At 39.7% G+C, this 27,266-nt stretch overlaps 1 protein-coding gene across 2 annotated transcripts in view; it reads right to left on the minus strand.

Moving 5' to 3' along the window:
* Positions 1–27,266, minus strand: part of LOC149776266 (NADH-ubiquinone oxidoreductase 75 kDa subunit, mitochondrial-like) — a 123,557-nt gene that overhangs the window by 79,946 nt on the left and 16,345 nt on the right. For both annotated transcript variants that reach the window (XM_089942694.1, XM_089942693.1), the window contains exons 4-7: positions 23,330–23,437; positions 20,682–20,758; positions 17,391–17,472; positions 16,111–16,175 (exon numbers count right to left, since the gene is read on the minus strand). In XM_089942694.1, the coding sequence (XP_089798820.1) occupies positions 16,111–16,175; positions 17,391–17,472; positions 20,682–20,758; positions 23,330–23,437 (332 nt within the window). The remainder of the gene's footprint in view (positions 1–16,110; positions 16,176–17,390; positions 17,473–20,681; positions 20,759–23,329; positions 23,438–27,266) is intronic.

Below are 27,266 nucleotides of genomic sequence, written 5' to 3' on the forward strand. Positions count from 1 at the left end.
TAATTGAAAACGCTAGCGTTTATAATAACAACATGGAATCCATCTATTATTCTCCGAGAGGATACTGGAAGGGGAAGGCCGCAATTGGTAAGCTTGCAAGCGCTGCAAAGGTAACAAGGGCCACTGCGGCTAATTGGTTATCCAAACAGGCTATATGGCAAATTTATCTACCACCGCCTAAACAAATCAACTTCTCGCGCTTTGATGTCAGCGTACCTAATGAAGTTCATCAGGCTGATATACTATTTCTGCCGCATGACAACGGTTACAAATACGCGCTAACCGTAGTTGATGTTGCGAGTCGATACAAACAAGCGGAGCCGTTAAAAACAAAGTCAGCAACTGAAGTGGCCGATGCGTTTGAGCGGATTTATCGAAGAGGTCCTCTGCGCTGGCCAAATCTATTACAAGTTGATCCTGGTAGTGAATTTCGCGGCGCTGTTTTATCAACGCTGAAACATCATAGCGTCGCGGTACGACGAGGTCATACTGCGCTACATCGTGATCAGGCAATTGTTGAACGATTCAATCGGACTCTTGCTGAACGGTTATTTGGATATCAGTACGCGAAGGAATTTATCCAAGAAAAACGATCTCGTGAATGGGTCAAAAGGTTGCCAGGCGTAATTGCAGCGTTAAATAACGAGATTACCCGAGCAATCAACATGAAGCCCAGCGACGCGATTAAATACGAGTATATACCCGGAAGATCAAAAATAAATAGCGTTTCCAAGCCGATTCTCGGCGATGTCACCGTGAGATATCTGTATGAACCAGGAGAGCTTGAAGGCGGTAAAAAAAGAGCTACTGATCCTATTTGGAGTGTTACCACACATAACATATCAACGATAACACGATCAACTAATAGACCACCGATCTATAGACTGGATTCAACTGCCCCGCAGCGGGGGTTTACACGCGAGCAACTACAAGTGATACCTGACGATACTCAATTACCCCCGCGTGGTCTTAACTAGCGCCGTTGCGTCTATTACACTCAAGACATGTCAACCTCACATTGTTTTTGACATGACCGAGACTGTTATCGATCCTGTCCACGGTAAATTGGCGAGCGTCTTTATCCGAATAGCGCCAACTCATTATACAATTGCAACTCGCGCAGTGATTATTCTGTTGTTGTCATAACGCAATTATTAATTCGGCATCAATATCAAAACGCCGCTGTTTTTTTTTATCCTGTTGGCGGTAACCCGAGAGTTTTCTATCAATGACGCTTGCATCGATGGTGACTCCGTCACTGACTCCGTCAACAACAATTCTTCGAAGCTGATTTATTCTCCGTACTCGGGACACCGCAAGATAGACTAGATTTGACCATTCGATGCGATTATCAACTATCCAAACAATTGTGTCCGTGATGATTAGTCCCTGCGAGGAATGTATTGTCGTTGCGTATCCTAGCGTCCACGGGGATTTATCAGCACGTAGCGCGTCCTCGACGACGCTGATATCAACGAGCACGATATCATTCAGCACGAGAATTTGTTTTTTTGTCCCCGATGCCGTCGGGCCCGGGATTTCAACTTCAATGTTCTGCCGCCGTGTGTCCGCGGGTCTATAGCATAACGGCACTGGACGCGTTGGAAACTTTTCCTTATGCAACGCAAACAACTTCCGCTGAAGTGTGTCTCTGACTATCTTTCTACTCGCTACAATCAAATCGTTTGGTTTCCATGTTTCCCAGAATTCATTTAACGGTGTTTCCGGAATCACCTCGCGGATTATTTCACATTGAATTCTATCCGGCTGTAATCTGATTAATTTTTTAGCCTCGCGCAGTTGTTCATCAAGTGCCCGGTAATCAGTATCGGTTTCTTCATAATAGTCCACAAAACCCTTTAACCAATCATGTGGACCCTCGCCGACAAATGGTGGTGGTTGGCCATGGTCACCACACATGATCACCGCTGTATTCGCGCGCAGCAACCACTCAAGAAACATTTGTAAAGTATCTAACGAAACAGTACATATCTCATCCCAGATGATAACTTCAGGAATAAATTTTTCCCCCATTCGATCAGGAGTCCACTCACCGCCACTGTATCGAAAAAAGCTGTGATAAGTAACGGCGTCAACATTTCGTTGTTTTATCTCTCGCGCTAGTCTATGGGTCGGTGTAAGCACGATTATACTTGCCCGCGTTCGAAATAATTCAATTGCCCGAGTCGTCTTTCCTGACCCGCCACAGCCACTTAAATAAACCGTCTTGTGTCTACAAATTGGATCAGAACACGGTGGTGCATTAGACCATTCCGATAATTTATCGCCGCGTAGGTAATTGTTTTCAACGGTGACATCTGCTGACGGGGAATAATCGCGTCGTATTTCATTTTTAATTCTCCATGTACCCCAACTCTCGTCCGGACTAGTAAACCCGGCTACGTTTTCCTTATACGCTACGTCAACATAAAATGAATCAACGGCTACTCTAACCGCGGTGTCGGGGAATCTATTTATCATCGAGAATAAATTGATAGCGGCGTAACCCAGCATAGACGCCCTCAAATGCGGGTATGCTGGGCTGTCTCCATCGCTGTAGGTAACAACTGTACCCAACCTTGTTCCATTGGACAAGAAAGCTGTTTCGCAGTTCACGTATCTATTTTTCGCCACTGCGTCCTTGATTACGAAATCATATTCTGCGTCATCTATAATCAGCCGTGAGCAATATCGTTTGTAGTCGCAGTTTTTTCCACCTTGTGTGAACTTACCGATTATTCTTCTACCGAGATCTTTTGCCTCGCGGTTTCGTTGGTTGAATATCCTCCTGGACCATTTGATGATATATTCCTCGTCGGCATCGATGTGTTTTCTGGATTCGTCAATTATGCTATCTAGACGCTCCGGTTCTGGTAACCAGACTTCAGCCTGCGCCCGGTATGATATAATCGCGTCACTGACAATCAACGAAACTAGCATGCTACAATCAATCATGTACCGTAGCAACGCTATTGGCAGCCACTTCTTTTCAGCCATGTGTCTACCGATCCAAATATAGCAACAGCGATAAAGTCCTGCCGCGAACTCAAATGATACTATGCGAGCGAATCCGGTTAAATCAAAATCAGGCAGTGGTCCATTAATAGCAACACGAGTCATTTCATGTCTGGGGTGTCCAAATCGTTTGAAATACTCAGCGGCGGATCCATACCCGAGAAAACTCGCTGGATAACAGGCAACCATATCAACGGAAATCATAGCGTCGCGGTTGTATTCAGTGTTCCATAGTCCACCGTGATAGTATTCCAAACAACTGGATGGTACATCCGGTAGAAATTCCTTGCGCGTTGGACTCCACGCATTTTTCCTCGCTGCAACATGAGCTACAACCGATGGAATCGTAAAACAATTTGTTAGCAGTTGTTCATCATGCTCCTCAAATTCTATGGCGGTTTTTTTCATCTTGTTGTGAAATGCTTCAGTGCGATATAATTCACCGTTTGGTCTTACAAACTGATCAAAGGTATCAGCGCTGCGAAGTAACCACATTGATACAGGGTCGTTTTTACACAAGCAGGCAATAGCATCAAATAGTTTCCTCTCCGCGAGAAACCCGTTCTCTTCCAGGAATTCTTCGGGTATATACTTTACTGTTCTATCCCGTGGAAACACTGTGATCGCGGGCGTCCATGCGTGTTCGTTATGATCAATAATTTTGATTGGGGCCCCATTTGATTTGTACTTTGATTCGTATAATACTTCACCGGTTATCGTTGTAACGGTTATTGGAAATCTCAGCGATGTTTCTAATCTCGCTATGTCGCTGATGGTTGCTCCACGCTCGCGCACTGTCTCCTCCCACTGGTTGATTTTGCTGCGTCGTAAATCAGTCAATTTGTTTCCTCGACATGCATTTGTAAAATGCTCTATTATTCGTTCTGCTACACAATTTATCCCAGTTGACTGTTTCATCGGCGCTAGTTTTCCGATATCAGGTTTCTTATTTAACGGGTATATTCCATAAACAACTGCTGTTTCAGGATACGCTCGTTCATAGTATGGTCTGTCAACTCCGGTTAACAGCCCCGGCTTGGAGTCGCGGCTAATAATGACTGTTTTCTTTTCGCTGAGAACTGGTTCAAATTTATCACGTATGATCCAATCACCTGATTCCACCCGGACAATGAATTTTACTCTGAAGAAATACTTTTTACCGTCAAGTTGTGATATTATCGTTGCTGCGCGGTTGTCGTTCATGGTAGCATCAACAACGCCATCAATTCGAAATGTTGACCAACTATGAGATGCACCATCACGCTTGAATTCATTGATACAATCGCGTATTTTACTCAACAGGGTTCTATCGTTTATTAACGCTTTTGGTGCGTCCTTGAGGACTCTATCGAGATTGAACTTAATATTTTTCCAGGGCTTAATTGCTGCTAATCTCTCGAACTCATCCATATAATTAAAACAAGTATTTAAATGAAAGAATATAGTATAATGAATCACTGCAAATGGTTGATGATTGGGTCGACAACCCCGTGCAATAAATCATGTAGAGGTGAATTCTGCGGGTACCATTTACAAAGCGTTCGTAATGGTTCTCTTGGCCCCCTCCCGTGCTTGGTTTGCCACGTCGGTGTAAGAGGAAAATCGCAGTTGTGTATCAATTGTGGCGGAAAGCGATACAGGGAACTAAAACGCTATTATGACAAGCGAATTAAAAACGCCGTCATTGACCCCACCGCTGACTTCGTCATCAAAACCCCCCAAGACTACGTTGAAAGATTCATAATTAAACCAAATAATAAATTAGACAAATAGTATTATTATATAAATGGACCAAGAATTTCAGCCGCATCCTGTGCTCGTCAATTACGAGGCATCTCGCGACGGCATTGTTAGAAACCGCAAACTGAAGAAGCCGGTTGGTACCGTAAGTAATCAGGGGTATCTGGTGTTTGGTGCCGGAAAGAAGAAGTACCATGTTCATAGGGCGGTATTTGAGGTATTCAACGGATTAATCGAAAATGGACTTGTGATTGATCATATTAATAATAATAAGACTGATAATTCTCTTATAAACTTGCAAGCCGTCTCGCAGAGTCAAAATACCAAAAAAGGCCAAACCGGTAAATACCCAAAGAAAGCAAAACCCGTAAAGTCATTTGATACAACAACTCACGAGGAAAAAATATTTCAGTCGATGAATGAAGCCAGTAGATACTTTGACATTTGTATCGCCTCAATACGAAAAGTAGCAGAACGAGTATATCAAACAGCAATCTCAAAAAAGACCGGGCATAGAATTCGATTTTCATATATAGATACGAAGTCACCGGCGCCTATGGCGCTGACGAAGTCGCCATGACAATAAATTGTCCATTCCGGAAGAAAACAAAGTATTCAGTGTTGTTGAACACCTCAGTATTGATACACGGGGTTCATTTTTTTTTATTTAAAAACAAGATGTTTTATAGGAATAATGAATATCGAAGACATCAATAATATATTAGCCGAGATTTCAAAATTAAAAAATCAAGGAATTGAATTATCTGATGGTCTCGACAGCGAAAAAATATTATCCGATTATGAAATTATTAACGAGCAATCAAAACGGGGACATTTACCCTGGCCCGCGAGTACTTTTTTATAAAACGATTACAACATACGATCAATGAAAACTTGTACCACAATGACGCAAATGCATTCATTGGACTATTCACTGCCGTTGAAATAATACGAAAAAAACTTGGACGTGTTTATGAACGACGCCGGGAGATTTCTAGCAAGATCAAAAACATTAGAAGGATTATAGACGAAAACTCCGGCGGGGAATTAGAAATTGCTTCGCAATTGCAATAATGGTAGGCGAATCACTTACTACTCGGCTAGCCAGAGAGCGGCTAGCGGCGCTTGAAAGGTTTATACCGTTACGAGACAGGGTCCGAGAGCAACTTCAAACGCGGCAGCAACTACAAACCGATTTTACTGTTGGAAGCGAACAACTCTTTGCCCCGGTAACTAAAGCGACCAAAGATGTTACGGCGGCAACTGTACCCATTCTCGATGCGCTTGAAAAGATAGCGGCTCAGACCGAACAAACAAAAAGGTCTTTAGAAACACTAGCGGCTGCTACAACACGGAGGCCACCACCACTCGCTATAACCGAACCACAAGAACCTTCTGTTACAATGGCCGACGAAGAAGAACTAGGTGCTACCGCAAGAGAACCAGAAGAAGAAATACCGGAAGAAACACCGGAAGAAACACCGGAAGAAAAAGAGAAAGGGGGGAATATACCCCGTAATGTGCTTAGAAAGTCCACAATAGATCAACTTAGAGACCTCAGCAGCAGGAGGGAAGAATTAATTGATTTTGCTGTCAACAATTTTGCTAAGAAAACATGAGATAAGGAGCATATCAATAGCGGTTACGAGAAAAATATAAAGTCGTTAAAGGGTTGGACAAAAATAGTGTATTTAGCGAGTAAATATAAAGATGTATTACTACGTGGTGATGGTCCCGATTACGACGCATTCCACAAGGAAGTTGAAAAAAGGGTAAAACTAAAAAAAGGAAAAGGATACTCTGTTGGTAAAGAATCCTACGGCGTTACCTGTCCTAACAGTGTTCTCAGTGATATATCACGGCTAGAGGTACTAATCGGAGGAAAACGAGCCGGAAATAACTCTCCGGAAATAATCAATGAGGCCGCTGATATTTGCAAGCGGTTATTTACGGGCGGTATCATGGACGTTAGTGCGTATCGAACGCTCATAGACGAACTCGTGGATGATTAAAAAAATTATCGTTTTGTTAATTTTGACCGTTTTTGGTCGTTTTTTGACAATTTTTGACCGTTTTTGGTCGTTTTTTTGACAATTTTTGACCATTTTTCGAGGGCAAAAACCCCAGGAAATCATTTAGAGAAAATCGATGTTTTTGCTGAAAAATCGAAAAAAAACGACTATAGGCAACAAAAAACGACCAAAAATGACCAGAAATCAGGAAAAAACCGGAAAAAAACCGGATTTTTATTGAGGGCAAAAACCCCAGGAAATTTTGATAAAATTTATTCCGGTTTTCCACACGGCGGTGGGGGGGGGGGGTGATGATCACAATCACTAATTGGAAAACCGGTGTTTTTATAATAAAGATGATTATACACTACAACCACGATAAACCAGTACTCGTCTACGTGGTAAACTCGCGATTGCCTGTTTACCGCGCGTACTATGGAGATGGTTTCGGTAGCACCATTGCGGGGTTATTTACAAGAATGGCTCCAAAAGTAGCGCCGTTAGCCAAACAATTAGGAATGAAGGCTATTGATGTTATTCGTGATAAGGGTATTAGTGCTATTGGAGACGTTGCCGGAAAGGCGCTTTCAGCCGCGCGGGACAAACTAATGTCGTTGGTGAGAAGAAAAAAGCAAAAACCAACGGTGATGCCATCAACGACAGTGATGCCTGCAAATGTCAGTAAAGTAATAAATAACGCCGTGGAAGAAAAACTAGAGTCGTTGGCGGCTCAGTCATCCACCAACGCGCCCATGAACGCAATAGCGGGGGAGTGGTCTTAAACAGAATTCAAAGAATTTACGACGAAAAAATCGCAACTGAAAACATCAACATGATAAATAATAAAATGTTTGCGCGAACCGCTGATCCCGCGTTTGATATGGATGCCCCAGTGCGCAGAGACGTTTCTGTCCGTGATTATCAATATTATTCTTATTATGCAGCGCAACCTGACCTACGATCGCGAATTGAACTTCAAGTCCAAGATACCAGTAGATACTTTCTGCCATGTGAAGCGTTTATCGAAATTGAGGGAGAACTCGTGACAAATGCCGCCGATAATGCACCATACGCAGATGACGATCGTGTTCGAGTTGGCTTCGTTAACAACGGTATCATGGCGTTATTTGAGAGTGCCAGATATCTTATTGACGGGCGAGAAATTGAATCAATAGAACGCGAGGTTGATGTTGCAACAACGATAATTGGGTTAGCGAGATACTCGGATGATTATACAAGATCGGCGGGCCCATCTATGATGTTTGTGAAGGACACCACTAATAACGCTGACCATTTTCAGTACGTTAACGTGCTAATAAAAGAAAATACCACAGTTGACCAGGTTGAAGCAACCAATCCAGATCGCAGAGCAAAACCAGGCGCTGATTTCACTGTTATAAAAAGTCTTAACGATAATTACAATATGGGATTCGCAGTACGAATATTGATGCTAAAAAGACCACGCCGACAGTTTTCATGCGCGATTCCACTCCATCACATATTTGGATTCTGCAGAAATGTCAGGAGGGTTATCTATGGGGCCAAGCATACAATCGCGCTGACGCGAAGGGGCGATGATAACAATGCAATATGGCATGCCGCTGGCATCGCTGCCGGTAAAGTCGTTTTAACTAAAATGGCATTGTGGATGCCGGTGCTGACTCCATCAGTTACCACGGAAGCACGATTGTTAGCATTTATGGAACAGGGAGGGAAATCGTTGTTGAGTTGGCTAGCGGTAACAACTGATGCTAAAGAGGATAACGTCGCCGATACGTTTACATGGCACTTGGCGTCAAAACAGGGTGTTTCAGCCCCGCGTCATATATTCATAGCGCTACAGAATAGGGAACGATTGGGCAGTCAAGAACGCAGCCATATGATATTTGATCAATTAGGAGTCAGGGATGTTTCGCTGAGAATAAACGGACAACAGGAACCATCCGAGGATATACAGCTTAATTACGACGACAACCATGTCACACGTGTGTACCATCGATTGCTGTCATATATGGGTCGTGATCAAAACGTCGACACTGGTTTGCAAATATCACAACTTGATTTTAAAAAGCTGTATCCGATTTATTATTTTTCGTTGGAACATCTTGATTTAACGAGACAATCCGTCGTTGATATACACTTCCGAGCTCGTATAGCCCCGGGTGGTGTTAATTACAGAGCGGTTGCTGTCATTCTCAGCGATAAATCAATGCTGCTAGAAGGCGTTGGTGGACGAATGAGAATCGTTGATGCGCCAGTGGAAAACATGTAATTGAAAGCACAAACACGTTTACAATAAAATGTCGTATAGTGTCATCAGTGTAGAGTTGACTGATGGTCAAGTCAAGAAATTACGATCAAAGTCGGCTAAGCAATGCGGGACCACAATAACGCTGAAGCCGTCGCAGATGGCAGGTGGTAATCATAAGATATCGTTGACGACGCGTCAAATAAAACATTTCAATAATGCGATGAAGAATAAAAAGGGTGTTCAGATAGATTTCTCGGCCGCAGCGATTAAAAACATGGAAAAGACCGGTGGGATATTTCCGCTGTTAGCTGCGATTCCAGCGTTGATTGCCGCGGCCGCACCAGCAGTGGCTAAGGCGGCTGCGTTAGGGGCCGTTGGTACCGCGGCGGGGATGGCACTGAAGAAGGCAACCGGGAAAGGCTATAAAAAAAAAACGATCCGTGGCCGGAAAGGGTCTAAGACTACCGGGAACTCCGTATTCATGGTACTCGGGAAAGGGTCTAAGACTACCGGGAACCGTTTATTGACTCAGGAGTCAATGACTCCCATGTCTAATTTTGATTTAATAGATGCCGCAAACGCGCTAGCGATAAAAAACTTCAGGGGTGTTTTTATGAGGGATCAATTACCGGCGGCACCAAGGAATATTGAAACCGGCATAATTAACCTCAATGGGTCCTCCGGAGCGGGAACTCATTGGGTTGCGTACGCGATTGATCCGCGTGCGATCGTCTATTTTGATTCATACGGGTTAGCCCCGCCGAACGAGTTCATGCGGTATATCCGGACGTGTTCAGCCCGGGTTTTTTATTCCACGCTGCCAACACAGCAGTTAAGCGACCCGCCGATATGCGGCCGTGAGGTATTGAACGTACTCGCGGCGATTTCATCATCGCGAAAACCACCTCATGTGGTTGTAAACGAATACACTAGTGGGGTCGTAGAGGCCCGGCGGGTTAATTAGAAACGCCGTTTTTTTTTACAATAACGATGATTGATATTTGGGGACGACCGGTTTCGGCGCTGAAAAAGCCCACGGAAACGCCCGCCACCGATGACATAAAAAAACTAATCGAGGATGAAATCGCTGATACGTTGAATTTAACCAGTGTTGACCCAGGCGAAATAGTTGTATTTCAAGACCGCCAGGGTAAATTGAAATCCAGTAATGTGTCGCTGGATGACGTTTTAATACGACAGCGTGATGCCGCCGAGGACGCTATCGCGTTGTATACCGGCGACGGACGACTTAAACCAGGTGAACATCTATCGACGATAACATTAATCCGAGACGGTTTTACAAGGTTGGATAAATCGGTGACCGAACTTGACGCGCAGGTGAAAAAATCTATCACCGATATACAGCTCACTACCGCTAGTTTTTTCGGGACCCCGACGGTAACCGAACCGAATCTTGCGGGGATAAAAACTACTATTTCGGAGTTTACAACGCTGTCGGGCCAATTTTACACGTTACGAAAAAATGTTAACAGGATCGATAACAACTTTGATAAATTCTTTGGTAAAAAAAATACCAAGCTGGATGAGATTACAACAACTATAAATGATATCACTGCGTATGGACAGGAAATAAAAACAGTCAAAGATGATGTTGCAGCGAACAAGAGGAATATAGACGCGAATGGACAGGAAATAAAAACAGTCAAAGATGATGTTGCAACGAATAAGAGGAATATAGACATGTATGGAGGGGAAATAGGAACGATCAAAACCGATGTTGCAGTGAACAAAAGAAATATAGACGCGCATACAGGGGAAATAGGAACGATCAAAACTGATGTTGCAGCGAACAAAAGGAATATAGACGCGCATACAGGGGAAATAGGAACGATCAAAACTGATGTTGCAGCGAACAAGAGGAATATAGACGCGCATGGAGGGGAAATAGGAACGATCAAAACTGATATTGTAGCGAACAAAAAAAGTATAGACGTGCATGAACAGAGAATAGGAACGATCAAAACTGATATTGTGGCGAACAAGAATAATATAGACGCGCATGGATGGAGAATAGAAACAGTCAAAACTGATGTTGCAGCGAACAAAAGAAATATAGACGCGCATACAGGGGAAATAGAAACAATCAAAACTGATGTTGCAGCGAACAAAAGGAATATAGACGCGCATACAGGGGAAATAGAAACAGTCAAAACTGATGTTGCAGCGAACAAAAGGAATATAGACGCGCATACAGGGGAAATAGGAACGATCATTACTAAGGTTGCAGCGAACAAAAGGAATATAGACGCGCATACACAGGAAATAGATACAGTCATTACTAAGGTTGCAGCGAACAAAAAAGATGTGGACGCGCATATACAGGAAATAGATATACTCGTTACTAGGGTTGCAGCGAACAAAAAAAGTATAGACGGGCATGCACAGGAAATAGGAACAATCAGAACTGATGTTGAAGCGATTAAAGACGGACTACCAAGAGTAGCAGAGCAATTCGAAAAAATAAAAATCCCTCATGAGAACATCATCAACACAGTATACACAATTCGGCATGGATCATTCGATTGGACTCCTACACAGAATACAGTAAATATCACCGCAACTGTTAAGGGCATTTATCGATTGACATTGATTTCGGCGATGCAGTTTAGTATATCATCGTCGAGTTCATCTGGGTTTAACAATACAGTGTCAACAATCATTGACAAGGATACAATTGAACGGTTTATAATTAAGGCCGTTGATAGCAGTCTATTTAGGACAAACATCACATGGTATGTGGAATTTGTAGCGAATCTAATTAATTAAAAACACTAGCTCTTTTAAAATAAAAATGACCACCAAGGTAATTGAATCAGAGGTATCACCGACGTCACATCAATATTGATTCGATACCGCAAAAGAATTCTCCGCGAATTTGAAAACGCTTTCCGAACAATACCGCGCAAAAATAAAAAAATACCGCCGAAAAATAACCGCCATCGACGCGGTCGTGTACTCGGTGCCGGGTATAGTAGCCGGTACCGGTGTTATTTTATCCACGGTGACCACGATAGCCCCGATCGCTGTTCCAATCGCTATCTCCGCGATGACAACAATTGCTGGAGTTGCCAACGCAATCACTAAAAAGATATCATCGTGTTTTCAGAAAAAACTCGACGAGTATACAGTAAAACATCAAATAGTATCCGACGCGTACTCGAAATTATCCGGATTGATCTCGTTATCGATTGATAATTTGTTCATATCCGATGTTGAATTCTCCACGATGGTCCAGTTGTATAGCTCCGCGATGTCAAAAATCGAGGATTTTCAACTGGAAGCCGGAACCACCCGGTTGTTGAAATTAGACACTAAAAACAACGAATAATAATAATGTCACTGAACCCCGAAGGGTCTCAATTACTTCAGCGGATCGCGGAGAATACCACTCCGGTACAAACAAGTATGATATCGATAACGTCAACGAAGCCAGAATTCAGTGTGAACTTCCCGTCGCCGGTTCCAGTGAAGGAAATAGCGCTGGCAAAATTGCGAGTATATCACAGTTGGCCTAATATCCGAGCGGACACATTTAACGGACAACAACCTAATAACTCGCTGGTTTTTGCATGGACAAATAAGCCCGATGGGACCCCAGACTGGAATGAGGTTACAATACCAACTGGGTCATACCAAATAGAACAAATCAATAAGGAATTTCAACGCAGGATAAAATCGATCACAGGAAAGGAATCAAAAATCGCTATTACGGTTCATGAACCGACGTTATCGTCGACGATTGAAATAAGCACACCGGGGTATATGGTTGATATTTATAACAGTTCAATAAGAACCATACTAGGATGGCCTAAGAATCCACCCGCAGACGCCCCCCCATCAACTATCCTCAGATACGATAACGGAGATGGTGGTAGGCATATTGCTCCATACAACGTAAATATTGCATCGGTGATAGCAATCAATCTGGTGTGTGATGTTATCGAAGGGAGTTACCAGGTGGATACCAAGCAATCAAATCAAGCTCAACAGGGGTATATCCTTTATTCATTTTCACCAACAGCCCCTCCGGGATTTTTAATCGTTGAGAGTCCGATTAATCCGGTCTATATGCGATGCCATAATCGGCTTTTAACGAGAATTAATTTCAGACTTACCGATCAGTCAAATAACCTAATTGATTTACAAGAGGAGGAGTTAGTGATCACTCTGTTTGTAAGATCATAGCAGCAGGGGGGGCGATGACATCGACGCAGTCGTCGATGTGTTTACCGGACGCTGACGATGCTGGGATCGACGCGCAGAAGGTGTTAATTAAACCAAATGACGTTCCGGACAATTGTCGATTTGGCCCCTCGACGATGACAACGACGACGACGTCGTTTTTTTTTACCAGGCGCTGACGACACCGGATCCGCTGAGTGCAGAAAGTACTAATTAAGCCAAATGACGTTTGGACAAAATGTCGGATTCGCCCCCCCTGCTGCTAACTATGACAGAAAACACTGATCTATGCACAGACTATAGACCAACACACTTCATAGCCTACCAAATGTCTTAGCAACTATGGGAAACTTAGTAACAGCCAGAAATGTGTTATGTCAAACATGCTTTATTCTAATTTTGTTAAGCACATCCATTGTGCCCCAGTTGAATCAAAAATATACTTAACAATATTTAATGACAAATAATGCACTTACCAGCCAGATGGAATCATTTATCCATCAAAACATTAATCCATGAGCAAACTTCACTGTAGCACATGCCATATTTCCAAGACAGAAAAATAAAATTTCAAAGAATCTGTGAACTTGAAAGTTTCGAACATGGTCATCTGATAGGATCCATATTTGGAGGGTCTTTCATACGCAGGGGTAATTTTACAATCAATAATAAGGACAACACAAGTATGTCGCATATAGTTTCACCTCCTTCAAAGCAAAGAAGAGTTATATACAATAGTGACACAGATCACTAATTAACCCTGAATAACCCAAGCATGAACACTCATGCTACATGTAACTTTTCATTATAATAGCAGTCTATACTATTACAAAAGATGGTGGAGGTCCATTATCATTCCATTATTTACAATATAATTTTCTAAATTGGAACTGATGAAAATGAAACATTTTCTTTTAATAAATATTAGCTATTTATTGTTAATTTCATATAACAACCATATATTAAATGTGACAATATCTCAATACTATGCAACGTTTTATGCTGTTATTTTTTGGCTCACGCATAAAAACTGTGTACTTTGGATGACATGGTCATGCCACAGTCCCCATAAACACATTTGTATTAATGCACCGCATGTAAACACTTATGTGTGAACTATTGCAAAATTGAGAAATTCTTTTTTACTTTAAAGGAAATTATTGGGTGAGAAAAAGAATCTATGTTGGGTTTTGAACCGAGACAAGGAAATCTCAGTCGCGAGTTATATTATATTGTCTCCTCCCTCTGCAAGCCTCGTGGGGAGACAAATAATGTAATCCCTTGACTGGGATTTCCAATTCTTGGTCCAAACCCCCAACACAGATTCTATATATCTACGAATGAATAACGTTCTTTGCTAAGCCCCCACCTTCAGTGTCCCTAATTTTGATTCTTTAAATTCTTATTTACTCATTTTATCCAAACACTTAAATAAATATGTGCAGATTCTTAAAATTTTGCATGATTTGCACACTCACACACCCTGGTGTATCTCTTGGTAAGTTGTTTGGCAGAAACATTAGCCTATCTGTCCTCCATCCGTGGGGCACAGAATTTGCATTTCTGATCTGAATGACACCCCATACCAGTAAAAGCAGTTGATGTGATTATCTTCTGACAGCTTAAAGTGGGACCCTGGGTAGTCAAGTAGTCTAAGGAGCTTGCCTTTACAAGTCATTGATGTCTAAACTCTGTCTACATTAGTTCAAGTCCTGGAATAATCCAATACGAATATGTGAGAAAGATTGCCTGCAGCTTCCCGTAATTCAGTGGTTCTTCACAGGCATTTTCCTGTGTTTTTCCTCCACTAGACATACTTGCTGTCATTTATAGTTTATCATATACTGTGAAAGGGTGTTTAAACCCAAAAAAACTGACAGCTAAAAACTTTTACATGTCCCATCTCTTAAACTTGTGTTACCTGTAACCAAAGAGAAAAAAAACACAACAATAATATATTTGGGCAACACAAGTTGAGTACCATGCCAAGTTTATAGAGAAGTGGACACTATAAATTAATATAAATGGCTGAGAAAATGCCAGAAATGATTTAATTTCCAAGTCTTGACAATCATTTGCTGGGAAATTAAATGCAATCAGGTTTATGTACTGAAAATATATTGTTAACTATTACTTACCATTATAGTAGATAATTAAAACGTGCCTGTTAGCTTACTTTATGACAGAGTCGAGATTGAAAATATTCCTATTTGATGATGACAGAGTGAAATTCAGTGAAGAATTAGATGGAGCAGACTTTCTTGTAAGGAGAATACTCCAAGAATAAATTTAACTTTTAGAAAAGCCACATAATGAAAGGTATTTAATAAACCTCTTTAAAGAGTGTGCTGACTATACCCAAGTAAAGAAGTAACTGATGAATGATATGGTACCAACCCATCAATCCAAGGGGAAACAATTCATGTCTCAGATCTGTCTTAGTAAGCAGATGACATTTTTGCACTTTAATGTTACAACAAGCCAAAAAGTGGTGAATGTCTATTTTTTTCTGGGAGGGCTCAATTTGCAAGGTAGTGTATGTTCTCCTGATGTAGTGTGATCAGGTAAGATATTTGAAGCTTGAAGTATTACTCATCAAAAGACTTCTGTCAAGCAACATACTTAATTGGCAAATCTTTTCCTTATCTCATTAGAGCACCACCATGGAGTCTAAGGGCTAATTAAATTTTTACTAGATCCAATCAAATTTGCTCTTTCACAAGTCTGACAGTTCAAGTTGGAATGTAACAAAAAGTAATGAATGCATAGAGGTGAAGGCTGTTGACCCTAGTGGATGCAAAATGCACACATAAACTGAAATTGTTAAGACAATTCTGTGATAAACATACATATATGTGGAATAAAAATAAACAGCCCCTGATTAATTACCTCTTTCCAGTAAATGTCATGTCTGTGAATCTGCTTCTATCACTCCCAAAGGCCATAGACTGATCCTACAAATACAGCAAAGAAGGTATTAAACCATAATTGTAGTCAATGAGCCTAATGCTTGTGTAAATAGCAAGGACAGTCCTGCAGCAATGGTTTTTAAACCAAGGAGTTGAAGAGGAAGCATCTTATTTCAAAGGAGGAACAATTTTGGAATAATGGGGCAATTTGTATGACAACTGTCATTGTCCAAATTTAGAACTCAAATTTATATATATATATATATATATATATATATATATATATATATATATATATATATATATATATATATATATATATATATATATATATATATATATATATAATTTTTATGTGGTATGCAAAAACAGAAACAGATGTGGTATTGGGCCTATAAGGGCACTTATGGAAATTCTCATTGAAAAGACTGTGTAAGATAAATTAAGAGAGACTGAGATAGTCAATGAAAAAACTAACAGTTTTTAGCTGCCATAAATGCAGCATAACATACTCAAAAAATTGTCAAAAGTGCCACAAAAACCAACAAGAAAACCCCAATCTCGTTTTAAGCTTAAAATTGAATACACCTCAAATGATAATGAAAATATGCTGAATATGCAAGTGGCATGTTGACTAGAGATCACATAAAACTATAGGAGTTGAACAAGTACAAACTGTATAGTTATAAAATTGAATGCTAATGGTGGACGAGGTCACAACATCAGAGTTCTATAGAATGATTTAGATTTTGATATTTTTTCCCACATAGCTTTAACAATTTTGCAGTCATATCACTACTATGTATGCAGCATGGCAGTTTAAAGTGATGTCTAGCACTGGGGCATCATGCATAGACATGTAGCATGACGTACCACCCAGTCACATTATCCTGACACCAGGCCGACCAGTCCTAACACTAACCTCTTAATGCTGAGCACCATGCAAGGCAGCTGTTCGTACCATTTTTTTAGAAGTCTTTGGTATAACTCGGCCAGGGTTCTAACCCATGACTGGCATCCAGGGCGGACGCTCTATCCACTAGGCCAACGGAATGGCCAGTTTTGTAGAATGAAGAATCTCACGTAACCAATTCAACAAGGTAATCTCCCCCACTCAAACACATTTTTTTATAAAGAAACTTGACTTTCATAAACTTTAACAAGAACCTTTAAAACAAAACTGTAACATTAATACCACCACCACCACCACCAGAAAAGTGAAATATTCTTCCTGGCAGGACAGTAAGCTGAGTGCATTACCTGTAAATCACATTCTCCTCCCTGATCACAGATTGGACAGTCCAAGGGGTGATTCATTAGAAGGAATTCCATTACCCCTTCCCTGCAAAAATGGTATATTAAGATAAAACCATATAAATACCCCCCTCCAAATTTATTCTGTAAGTATACTGTAACCATCTACAATACAAGCAATCAATACTCAATCCTTTTTTTCAGTTTCTACCAAGTTTCTACTTTCAATAAACTTAATGTTGCTTTTTTAATAACATTCATTTCATGTATTTTTATTAAAAAGGGAATATAGTTTTTAAGTGTTCAATATTCTAGTTTGTTGAATTGTGTCTGTGTGGTAAACATGATGCTAGGAACCCTGGCATTTAAAACAGAATTTTAAATATGAAATGACAAAAGGTGTCATGCAATAAAAGAACAAATTTATTCCTACTAACATTAATAAGTAACAAAAAGAATGACTGTAAAGACTAAATATCATGGACGATGAATAAACAGGTACATGCATTGGCTGCAAATATTCCATCTCACAACAGGGACTTGTTCTAAGACAACTGTTTTTATATAAAAAAAAGAACACAACAGCTAATCAACTACCAGTTCAAGAAAAAATATTTTTAAATCTCGACAAAACAAGAATAAAAATGTACAACTATTTTTTGTTTACAATATATACAGGGCAATATAACGTTAATTTTTAATCTGCTATAATGAGAAAACCGATAAAGATTGCTATAAAATATTACATAAATGTTGAAGGGTAGGAGATTAAAATCCAGAAAAATGTGTGTAAAATTTTCAAACTCATTTTGCATGAAAAATTCCCATTTCCTGGTATGAGGGCCATCAAATTTTATTTTTGGAATTATCCCTGTAATTAGATGAAAGCGACTATACGTACCTGCAAATGCAAAGTGCAAAGAGCCAGATTTGCCACCGCATAAAGTACTGGCAGATCTGAGTCTTTTCAGTTTGTTGATAGTAATCAGTAGAACACAGACCCTAATCCTCCAGCACTTTGTTAGTAGTAATCAGTAAAACACAGACCCTGATCCTCCAGCACAATTTGTTAGTAATCAGTAAAACACAGGCCTTAATCCTCCAGCACACTTTGTTAGTAGTAATCAGTAAAACATAGACCATGATCCTCCAGCACACTTTGTTAGTAGCAATCAGGAGAACATAGACCCTGATCCTCCCCCACACTCTGTTAGTAGTAATCAGTAAAACACAGACCCTAATCCTCCAGCACTTTGTTGTTGTTGTTGTTGTTGTTGTGGGCTTTAACGCCATTTTTCAGCACATGATAGGCTATGTATGGCGGCCAGTATTAATGGCGGAGGAAGAACCCGGAAAACCCCCGGGAAGAACCACTGACCCACAAGAAGCTACTGGCAAGCTTTTTCACATACCCACACTGGCCGAATCCTAGACTCGAACCCACACAGACAGAGGTGAGATAGCAGTGATCCGTAACGGATAGCGCCTGAGACCACTCGGCCACTCGGGGCCCTCCAGCACTTTGTTAGTAGTATTCAGGAAAACACTGACCCTGATCCTCCAGCACACTTTGTAAGTATTAATCAGTAAAACACAGACCCTGATCCTCCAGCACACTTTGTTAGTAGTAATCAATAAAACACAGACCCTGATCCTCCAGCACACTTTGTTAGTAGTAATCAGCAGAACACAATCCCTGATCCTCCAGCACTTTGTTAGTAATAATTAGTAAAACACAGACCCTGATCCTCCAGCACACTTTGTTAGTAGTAATCAATAAAACACAGACCATGATCATCCAGCACACTTTGTTAGTAGCAATCAGCAGAACACAAACCCTGATCCTCCAGCACACTTTGTTAGTAGTAATCAATAAAACACAGACCCTGATCCTCCAGCACACTTTGTTAGTAGTAATCAGCAGAACACAGACCCTGATCCTCCAGCACTTTGTTAGTAATAATCAGTAAAACACAGACCCTGATCCTCCAGCACACTTTGTTAGTAGTAATCAATAAAACACAGACCCTGATCATCCAGCACACTTTGGAGGTAGCAATCAGCAGAACACAAACCCTGATCCTCCAGCACACTTTGTTAGTAGTAATCAATAAAACACAGACCCTGATCATCCAGCACACTTTGTTAGTAGTAATCAGTAGAACATAGACCCTGATCCTCCAGTACACTTTGTTAGTAGTAATCAGTAAAACACAGACCCTGATCCTCCAGCACACTTTGTTAGTAGTAATCAATAAAACACAGACCCTGATATTCCAGCACACTTTGTTAGTAGTAATCAGGAAAACACAGACCCTCATCCTCCAGCACACTTTGTTAATAGTAATCAGTAAAACACAGACCATGATCCTCCAGCACACTTTGTTAACAGTAATCAGTAAAACATAGACCCTGATCTTCCAGCACACTTTGTTAGTAGTAATCAGTAAAACATAGACCCTGATCTTCCAGCACACTTTGTTAGTAGTAATCAGTAAAACAAAGACCCTCATCCTCCAGCATCAGTAGACCCTGATCTTCCAGCACACTTTGTTAGTAGTAATCAGTAAAACACAGACCCTGATCATCCAGCACTCTATGTAATGGCAGATCAGGAACTATGTTGTTTGAAGTTGGACTTGATTTATAGTAAGATTAAACAGGATTAAATCTTGCTTATATAACAGCTGAGTTAATACAGTATTTGTAATAAACACTGCATGTATTATGTTAAGTCTAGACAATAATGAGTGTCCTCACCCTACTCTCACTGATGACTCACAAAAAAGCTAAAGCAAATTATTATGCCTTTCCCTTCATATACTTCAAGATACTGTCTTTGTTTTGCATTACAAATAAAGGCTCAAGTTCTAATATTGCTAGAATAATAAAAAAATATTAAATGAGCAATTTATCACCTCTATCAGAACACCTTCCACATGCCCCTTAATGATAACCCAGGGTCAGAACCCATGTTTAGTTGCATGTATTGTTTGTCTTTTTGCTGTAACTGCATAAAAAAGGTTATGTCAAGAATATCTGAGAATGTCAATGCACTAAGTTTGGTGGTTCTCAGATGGAGGGCATGATGTATAGTATCACATTATCACCAACAACAAAGCATGTGGATAAAAATAAAGCCATCTGAATGCTGCAAGATTTATGTCAAGACCAAATATGGAGAAAAACTTCCATGTTTTATTTTATTTTTAAACAAATGAAGTAAACCTATTCATATCTGAATATGCAGCAACTGTAGGTTATAAGAAATATGCAAGTTTAACTGTTTAGCCTTACCTAGCTTTCTTAGTCATTGGTGAGTCGGTCTTCACTTTCATTCCCTTCATCACTGGCATGGCACATGAGGCAATAGGCTGGTAGAAACATATGTTTATATTATTTTTATTAAATGATATGCTTCCACTGGACAGGTTAAAGCTCCATGGTTAGTCTGGCTGTATTGGCCAAGGGCAACAGAAATGACCTATACAATCTGTTATGGGCCAACTGACTGACCAAGGTCTTTTAACTTCGCCAAAAGAAAATAACACCATTCAATCACTTAGATTTTATTAATCACTTTGTATGATATTACAAGTCAAATCTGTTCTAAATGTAACTACATAATTGTATTGTATGACATTGAAAAAAGTCAATACCAAGCCATGGCAAAGCAAGCCCTATAGATCATTTTCAGATACTATTTTTAGCTGGCCAAACCTATCACAGAACCGCATCGGGTACAGTCATGCGCATTTGACGTAGGGCAACTCGAGTGACCTACACTTCTTTCATGAATAGAACATTTGTCATTTTAGATTGCCGCAGATAGTAGTAAACAATAATATGCCAGCCCACTAGTTTAAGAGTTGAACTGTATGTTTTCATCAAGTATTTTTAACAATAAATGAGTATCTATTGTTTTGTTACTGCACCATGACTCTCATCTTAACTCTGCCCCACCCCCTTATGACTGTAACGTAATGAATAATCGGAAAGAAACAAGTTAACTTGTCTAATTAGCAGCAAACAATGAACACTAAAGACGGCTCATCGCATCTTAAGCAGATTCCTCAAAGATTTGCCATTTTTATCTCTCTCTCTCTTTAGTTTGCTAACTCCTTGAACACATATGGATAATAATGATGAGGTAACTCATCTTGGGATCCATTTGCAACGGCCAGTTGCTACAGTACTATCAGCTATGTGTAACTAGTGTGGCTTCTCGGATTGGGCTTGGGATCAGATTATGTTGGCATTGATAATGCTGTATTCACCTGTATGCATCCATCAACTATGAAATTAATTATATGCAACAAAGAGATTTGTAAGTCCTCATGTTTTTGCGAGTATATAGTCTTGAAGAGTCATCAAAATACACGTAGATTTGCACAATTTGCAATTCTGGTCACATATGAAAATCGTCCACCCACCCCTTTCATTGCAGAAATGGATCATCCAACTTTTTAAGTCTCATCCAGAACCGTGGACAGGGCAGGACAAATTCCGAGGGGACCACAACGGTCAGGGCATCCACCGTTGCTTCAATGTGGGCCTACTGGATAATGTTTTGCCAGGGCCCACAAGTCCTGTCCGCTGTTCTGGTCCTCTCTCATACTTTTTGTGCTCATATCTACTTTTCTGTTTTAGGCAGATTACTGAACTATTCACTCAAGGTTTTTAAACACACTATGTCTGTGAAGGATGTACAGATGTCAAACCTTTACAAATTTGTTTGAAACTTTCTTCACGAACATACACTATGTTAATGACAATCTCTTAAAAGTTGCCCTACGTTGATTGCGCATGCATTAAATATTGGAGTGGAAAAACCCAAATTCGACTTCCTCAAAAAAGTCTATAAAAAGCCTGTAGAGTTCAGACTAAATTTTAACAGTTCCATATTATCTTTTGAAGCAGTGTTAATAAAAAATGAAAGTACAGTGTAAGTCAATGCATCAACATAACGAAACATTTTAGTGCTGTAAATGCAAAGGCTACATTGTTAAAAGTAGGTTGGTTCTGAGCCAACTACCAGCAATCAATGAGAAAAGCTGAGACCCTATATAAAAAAATACTTTGCCATGGCATGACAATAGCTGTCTAAAACCTGCTATATGATAAGTGCTGTTTACAACCCTGTACAACACCTGCTTTGCCATGGTATGATAAGGGCAGTTAAATAACTGTAAAATGCATGTTTTGCCATGGTATCATATTTTTTTGCTTCCTATGTATTATGTTTAGCTGTTTAACACGAGTTAAAAGGGAATGTTTCCCCTCAGAAGAGAGTGATTATGAGGTATCTTTGTTCTTATACTGGCAAGACAGGAAACCCAAGCATCTCGGGCACCAAACTGAATTATGTAAAAGAACTTTATTCTGTTCATCTTCCTTCTGTTCTACCGAAGACTCCAGTGAACACTCTTTCTGTGCTACCCAGGACTACAGTGAACATTGTCACTCCTGCATGTCATGCTATTATTTAACACTGCAGAAAAATTCAATATCAAATTTTACAACACTTACAACAATACTGGTTAAACTGGAAAAGTGATACTTATCTTTTGCTATATTCTAATGATGGCAAAAGAATAATTTACAAAGACACCCTTCATCAGTGTAACGTTATATCAAAATATTTTCAACTAATACAGATTACATAAAACGTGAAAACAACCTAAATGCACAGTAATAATGCAACATCTGATTTTAATACCTGGCAGAATGGAATCACTATATTTCTAAAAAATAAATTTAATGTCACTAAGTGACTTGTGCAGTGTGCAAAGAACAGAAATAATAATGCATACATACCCTAAACTTTGGCATGACTGATTACTGTAATGGAAGTAAACCAGCCTCCAATATTAAAGATTTTGATTTTTTAACTGTGAATGGAAAAAACTGCAAAGCAGTCACACCATATTAAAGCTGACACTCACCTTAGGGGATCTCTCCACCTCTACCAGACACATACGACAGTTCCCTGCTACAGAGAGTCTGTCATGATAACAGAATCTCGGAATTTCAACACCAGCTTCTGCACATGCCTGCATAGAAAATTGTTGAAGATAGAAAATGTTAGGAATGGAATATAGTGAACACATTATTTGATTTATATGGAGCATAACAATAGTTTCTACGACTGCAGTTTCATCTTACTTATAAAGATGAAAGTCACAACTATAGTAACAAGAGCTCTACAGAAGACTTTAAGTATTTTACTGCCTGGTTTTATATTTTTGAAATTTGAGAACAGTATACATTTTTTCACACTGCAAAACATACAACTGCAGCAACTGCTGCTACACAATTGTTAATCATTCCATTGTAATGAATGAATCAACTTGATTATCAAGAATAGTTCAAGTTGTATTGGATTATATAGCTTTCTTTGAATGGGTTTTCTCACAGTCGTTAAGTACAATCATCTGCATAAAATATATGAATGTTGAACTGATGGGTTATGCTTACAGTTGGAGCAATTTACTGAAAAATTTGCACGAAATGCTTAAAATACAATTAAAATGCATTTGAAACTTTATGCTTTTTTGAAACATTGTAAAATAAACTGTTCATCTAGCTCCATAATAACATTTTTCCTCATCAAATTCTAAAACATTTAACATTTTTGAATATTTGTGCATTGTAGGAAACACAAGTAACAAAATAAATACAGCTACTCTGGTTGCATAATGCAATCGATTCAACTGTTCAAGAAGTAGTTTGAAAGGACTGTTTTTGCCACACTGGTCCTCTTTGTGGCTCTTTAACCTGTCTCAACTCTATCCACATGGCAATTTAGCCCATGTGTGTCCATCGCCTTTAAATCATATGATCCAGTCATAATGAGAAGGGCCACAAAAAGCTCCAGTGGGTGCAAAATACCAATCTCTGATACTACTCTGTTGTGACTGCAGAAAGGAAACTCCAGCAGAGGAATATGCTTATTCAGGCAAGCCTATGGTAGCAATCAATATATACATGATGAGAGCTGAGTCAGGCAAATGAATGAATGTACTGATTAGCAGCTAATGTTTTTTGATCAATGCTTGGGATTTTTGTTTGACTTTTGCTGCCTGCAAATATGCGTTGCTTTTTATTTGTGCTCATAAGTGTCTGTGATTTTCCATTTCTGCCAATACAATCTCAAACTCTGCCACACTGCCTATTTTATCTTCAATTGCAAATGTGCACAATTTACTGATCATATTGTGTGGCCACAATTAATTCGGAGTATATGCGTATTCAGGAATGTAGTTGCATAGAAATTAATTTGCTAGCACCACCTACGATGGTTGTTACAGACTGAATTCCAGTCACACCAAGTCCAACAGTTGCTGCATCAGCAAGATTGCAAGTGGCATCTATGACCAAACACTCTTGTATTATGTGATCAGCAAAGCTCTCTTGGTAATTTAATTTTGCAACTATTGTTCTGCTTTAATTATTTTTTCAAACCAGTAAGAGTGAGGGTCCATCATAGTTCTTTTTATTAGAAACACAATCGCGTATTTTAATTTCAAGACAGGCAGACCTTGTCACCATACACAGGCACAATGCATACTTTTAGCCAATTACCCTTTTTTGTACTTGTACAACTGTCATGCATAAACCTCTGACTTGGGAATACTTAAATCTCTGGCAATTGTGCATTCTGGTGGTCTGGTACCCTCCTCATATAAAATCACATGAATTATGCCAGAACCTATTGAATCAAATGATTGTTTTTGCCCAGTAACTGTTACTGGATAAGAATGTCCTGTTCTTGAATAACAGTCTAGAGCTGATTCTTCTCAATTCAATCAATGTTGGTTTAAAATATTCATTGGTTATCTTAACCAGAGTCGACACTTCAGTGAATGCCACTTCACCATTGTAGAAACAATGCTTTAGTGTGATGACTCCAACCTGGCCTGGAGTTAGTAGTGGTGGCCTAGAGTTAGTAGTGGTACATCAGGGTTATTCCAAATGGCTATTTCCACTTGACTCTTAAACAATCATATGACAATTCATAGTAGGGTTTGGTAATACCACTCTGAAACATATTCATTGACAAGTGGAACAAAATTGTCATTGACAAGTGGAACAAAATTGTTATCAATGTTAGCATCTGCTGCCAGTTGGTCCGACACCCCATCAGTAAATTCTGCAACCTAGTCACCACGGTCTGATATGACATGTAAATTATGTGTTGTCATGCAAGCTGTTTTAGGTGTGGTACAGTAGGCATGCTTATACTAAGAGTAGGGTAACGAGTCTTTCTAAATGGGAGACTTGTTTTATTTTGGCATTTTATCAGGATCAGAAACTGTAATCACTTCAATCCTAGTTATCATTTCTTCTATTTCTGTTTTATTGTTTTTGTTGTGGTATCTATTGGTGTTTGTGGTTTTAATTTATAGTACTCACGAACAGATCCACATGGCTGGCAAAGTTGATTATGTGATCTGACTCCAATGCCACATTTAAGGCAGGGTTGTACACCTAGAACATCATGTAATCTTTGCGTGTGTGTTTTGCAGCCCTCATAATAGCATGTTCTTCAACAGAGTTCATATTTTTGTAGGCAGACAGCTGCATTTGTTGCATCCCAATGGCATGGATCTTTCTATACACTTGAGTATTTTATCTAATTGGCAGAAACACAGCCTTATTACGGTTGATCCATCACCGCTTTTTATTGCATCCTTCGCATTAAGTGGTACACATATTTCATGACTAGGTGAATAGTGAGCTTCAGAGAGTCAAATATGTGACTTCATGGTAACTCAAAATTTCAAAATCAGGCTTTCCAGGATAAAATAACTTGTTTTTACCATAACTGGCATCATCCAACTATTTTGCATATGCAGATAAGATAGAAATCCAGTACTTCAACAGCCCAAATGAGATTAAATGACCCATCACGGAGTTCAAAGTACCAGTCAGTGAATACTACACAAACACAAATATGATCAGACTTTGTGCATTGGAATCCAATTAAATTAATTTTCCTAGAATGCTGGTAAATTTCCTTAATCGTTTTTTTTCTTTCATGCTGATGGCAATAGCTTCATAAAATTGTTTCAGGTACTTGCTTCTTGCCTCTTCTGTCTCAGTGTCAATACTTTTCATATTCATTGAAAAGTTGAGTTCAGATGCCAGATTTATACTAATGGCCAAAAGCGTTTGTTTAATTAGCCTGCTCTTGAACATCTACATCACTGACCTCATAAAAAAAATCACGAAGATGTAGAGTTGTTTCTTTTGAGGATGTACTCGTTCATGCAAGATATTCTGCAGATTCTTTTTAAGTTTTATTTCCCTCAAAAATTTGCCCCAATTTATTTTATTCTAAGGTCACTCCTTGATTCACCAACTTACCATAATGTTATGAATTTGTTTCGGAGAATGCATATAACCTCTTCTAAACTTCTCTGGTAAACCTTTACGATGTATTCAAATAATACAACGATCTCAGACTATTTGATGAGTTTACACCTCTATTACAAACTTCCATAAATTCATTCAGTATACTTTGTGAATCAATGGCCTGGCTACTGTATGACTTCTTCTCTGTTGTCAGTGCAAAATCAAGACATGCTATAGAAACTCTACTACACTGTAGTACTGATGTGAAGAAAAATCAATACGGAGCTTTATTTATAGTAATACAAGCCTGTCTGTATGCAGTAGATTCATTCAGTGTGGATACTGATTGCTACCACAGGCTTGCCTGAATAAACACATCCCTCTGTGGGAGTTTCCTCTCTAAAATCAGTACAAACTAGTATCCAACACTGGTAGTTTGCACCCACTGGAGCTCTTTGTGGCCCTTCCTTCTAGATGAGACTATACCCCTCATGACTGGATCATGTGAAGTCACGTGTGTGCTTA

Source organism: Sinohyriopsis cumingii, chromosome 18, assembly GCF_028554795.1.
Source record: "Sinohyriopsis cumingii isolate HCF-2022 chromosome 18, ASM2855479v2, whole genome shotgun sequence".
NCBI lineage: Eukaryota > Metazoa > Mollusca > Bivalvia > Unionida > Unionidae > Sinohyriopsis > Sinohyriopsis cumingii.